The sequence below is a fragment of the Sinocyclocheilus anshuiensis genome, unplaced genomic scaffold (genome assembly GCF_001515605.1).
Source record: "Sinocyclocheilus anshuiensis isolate Anshui unplaced genomic scaffold, SAMN03320099.WGS_v1.1 scaffold248, whole genome shotgun sequence".
Classification (NCBI taxonomy): domain Eukaryota; kingdom Metazoa; phylum Chordata; class Actinopteri; order Cypriniformes; family Cyprinidae; genus Sinocyclocheilus; species Sinocyclocheilus anshuiensis.
In genome coordinates this window covers 455,801-459,080 of record NW_015555734.1, presented here as the reverse complement: position 1 = coordinate 459,080, position 3,280 = coordinate 455,801, and the positions used below count along the sequence as shown (strand labels likewise).

General features: G+C 40.5%; 1 protein-coding gene across 2 annotated transcripts in view; it reads left to right on the top strand.

Annotated features, from left to right (window-relative positions):
- The window catches only part of LOC107673040 (mdm2-binding protein-like), a 40,994-nt gene that overhangs the window by 24,715 nt on the left and 12,999 nt on the right, over positions 1-3,280 (top strand). For both annotated transcript variants that reach the window (XM_016466470.1, XM_016466469.1), the window contains exon 14: positions 1,531-1,701. In XM_016466470.1, coding sequence (XP_016321956.1) covers positions 1,531-1,701 — 171 coding nt within the window. The remainder of the gene's footprint in view (positions 1-1,530; positions 1,702-3,280) is intronic.

Sequence of the window (3,280 nt, the reverse complement as noted above, 5' to 3'; positions counted from 1 at the left end):
GCCGATCACAGACGCCGATCACAGAAAGCAGTATCTGCCGATACCGATCTTTTTAAAGCCTTCTTTTTTTATAATTTTTAACTATTTATAGTGATACTCATAGTGATTTTTAGACATTTATTCAGGGCCTGAATTTCATTTTTGAAAATGGGTGGAATTCCCCTCTTAGGTGTCTCTTGTGAGGGGGGAAGCAGCTTTCACACAGGAGTCTGTTTATCCATTATTTTGATTTCAAATCCAAACATTGTCACTGAAAATGCTTTTTCAGCATTGCAATTCTTTTTTTTACACAGTACAGTAATACAATCTTTCACCAACATGTTTAAGCACAATAAATATAAGCAACACATTATTCAATGCTTTTTACTTTTGCATTTACTTCTAGATTTATATATTAAGTTGCTCAAGCAATTGGCAAAACATTTAAACTACTTTTCTTACGTTATCACAAACTTACCATTGGCAGAAATAGACAGCTCAACTGCCTTTTCTTTTGCATTTAAATCTTTATTACAAGCAATTGTTGACTGTGAAACACAGTAGACTTTAATAATATGCATTTATGGTGTAATTACTACATTTTCGTGTCAAGTCATGTTCATATTTACTGCAAACAATGCGCTGTTACATTAATTCAGTGCAGCAGTAGACTCGGTGCGGAAACGATCTCTGCACTGCTGCAGACGCACCGCTCCTGAACGCACTGCCGGGACCGCAACCGTGTGCAGTGAACGCTTTAATTCGTTAACATGAGCACGGAAAAAATACGCACCACGTATGCACTGCAAACGGAGTAATGTGAACCTGGCATTATGTGTGTGCGCTGCGAGTGTGCATGAGCGGTCTCCAGGAGAGCGCGCGACTGCTGAATGGTTAAACACTGGCAAGAATTAAAAAGAAATGCAATTTATCAACTTTAGTGACGACGATGTGACACTGCCTTGATTGTGCAAGTGACAATTCCGGTGTCAAATGTGCAGCGTGTAGCTCGCTTATAGACAGACGCGATGTGTGGTGATTTGAAGCCATTTGCGTATTATGAGAAAGAAAGCGAGAGCGCGCGCGCGCGGTGATTCACTCACGCTGTTTGTGAAATTACGTCTCACACAAGGTTTTCAAATTACTTTATAAGTACCTCACCTTCAGAATTATAATTATTTCACCCGCGCCAGACAGAGACTGAGACGGTGCCGCTGCATGTCGTGCCAAACCTCTCACGGCAGCGTCATCAGCTTGAGATCGTTTTTTTGAGATCGGCCTTTTAGAGACCGCCGATCAATCATCCCATCGTGATTATCGGCCGATAGTGATCGGTAACGGATCAATCGGAGCATCCCTAGTGATCGGTATCGGCAGATACTGCTTTCTGTGATCGACCTCAAAAATCCTGATTGGAGCACCCCTATTCATCAGTGTGTCTTACAAGAAAATGAACAACAACATGAAACCGATAAGATATGTAACAGATTGGTTTGAAAGGCTAGTGTGATTAATGAGAGACATTTAATGATGCATCTCATCTGTGGCTAGGGCAACGAGAGGAGGCCCAGAAGCCTGCCTCCATTCCTGTGAATGAACTGAAGGCTCTACTAAATCTGGCCAGAGAGCAGTACCTTGAGATGCACGACTCCATACTGCCTAGAACGTCTGAACGCATGTGCATGGAGAAGGAGAATCAGACTTCCTCTTGTAACATCAGTGGTGAGGAGTACTTTAATATAGAGCAGTTTGCTTTATGTGTACATTTGTAATCATTTTGATGGATAGTGATAGTTAATAATTATTATATTATGATCAATTTATATTATTATTAGGGCTGCCCCCTAATAGTTGACTAACCGCTAGTCGACGAGAAGAGGCTTAGTCGATACAAATTTTATTAGTCGCCGGAAAAAGCTGAAGCTGAATAGTAGCGGTCTCACTGCATGACAGTTCACTTGGAGGCACTAGTGCGATCATTTGCATTTAACTTAAAATGCTCTGTCATTTTTGCTCATAGAGAGTAATTCGAATTTGTAAAAGGTTTACTTTTATTTGTGTGCACTTACAATAACAACAAAATGTTGTGCTTTTGTAAAATAATGAAAGCAAATGGTGCGCTTTCTGCCATCTAAGGTTAGGTCTCTGTGAACTTGAGCACGTCAAAAAATTAACTGAGACTGTGCTTGCCTCACAGAAATGAAAAAAGTGAAAAAAAAGTGAAATGTCTACTTTTAAATGAACCAATTCAAATGGAAAACATATATTTTCAGATTATGTAATCCATATGAAACATGCACGTCCACTGTGGAGATGACGAGTCAGTGTCATCGACGACTTCACTGCAGCCGAAAATACAGAAAACACTAGTTTATCAGTGAATTATTAGAATGTTAAGGCAGTCTTCTTGCTATTTTTTTCCCTGATGCATTCATAATCATTACTTCTGCTGGTGTGCGAAATTAATATAATAAAATCCAGTTTAGACCAGTGCTTCTAGACTGGTTTCACATTGTTACCCAAATTTATATTGTCAAGTGGCGAGCCAACATAGTATCAGATATGTTCATTGTTCAAAAGTTAAAGGGGTCATATGATGCGATTTAAATTTTTCCTTTCTCTTTGGAGTGTTACAAGCTCTTGGTGCATAAAGAAGATCTGTAAAGTTGCAAAGACTAAAGTCTCAAATCCAAAGAGATATTCTTTATAAAAGTTAAGAGTCAACCACACCTACCTAAAATGGCTCATTCTAACACGCCCCCACATGTCTATGTCACGATGTGGGAAGATTTGCATAACGCCGCCCAAATGTTCACGCAAAGAAAGAAGGCGTAACTTTTATTCTCGCTGTAGTAGCCGCCGCCATGTCGTGAAGATGCTGTGTGTTTCGTTGTGAAAGCGAAACTACATTGTTTGGCCTTCCAAAAGAGGACGGTATCCGCTTCGTCATGCCTAGAGCTGATCCGTGCTGGTCGCTGAGGAAATACATCAGCTTCGTGCTGTGGATCGCCGGATCGGCGATAACTGTTCCAGAACAGTTCAACCCAAATATTCAGATGTGTGCAGCGCATTTTATGGAGGACTGTTTCCTGATCCTGGGAGAGTAGACTACAATGCTGGCTGTTCTGACTCACAGTCTGTAAGTACGTTTTCATATGGATTTGCCACTGATTTGAGTTGAGTTTTGAGCAGTGTAGAGTAGCGCTTGTTGTTTGTCATTTCTCCAATCACAAATGCAGACATGGTTTTATGTTTAAGCGGCGCGATGCAAAAAACGTACTTACAGACTGTGAGTCAGAAC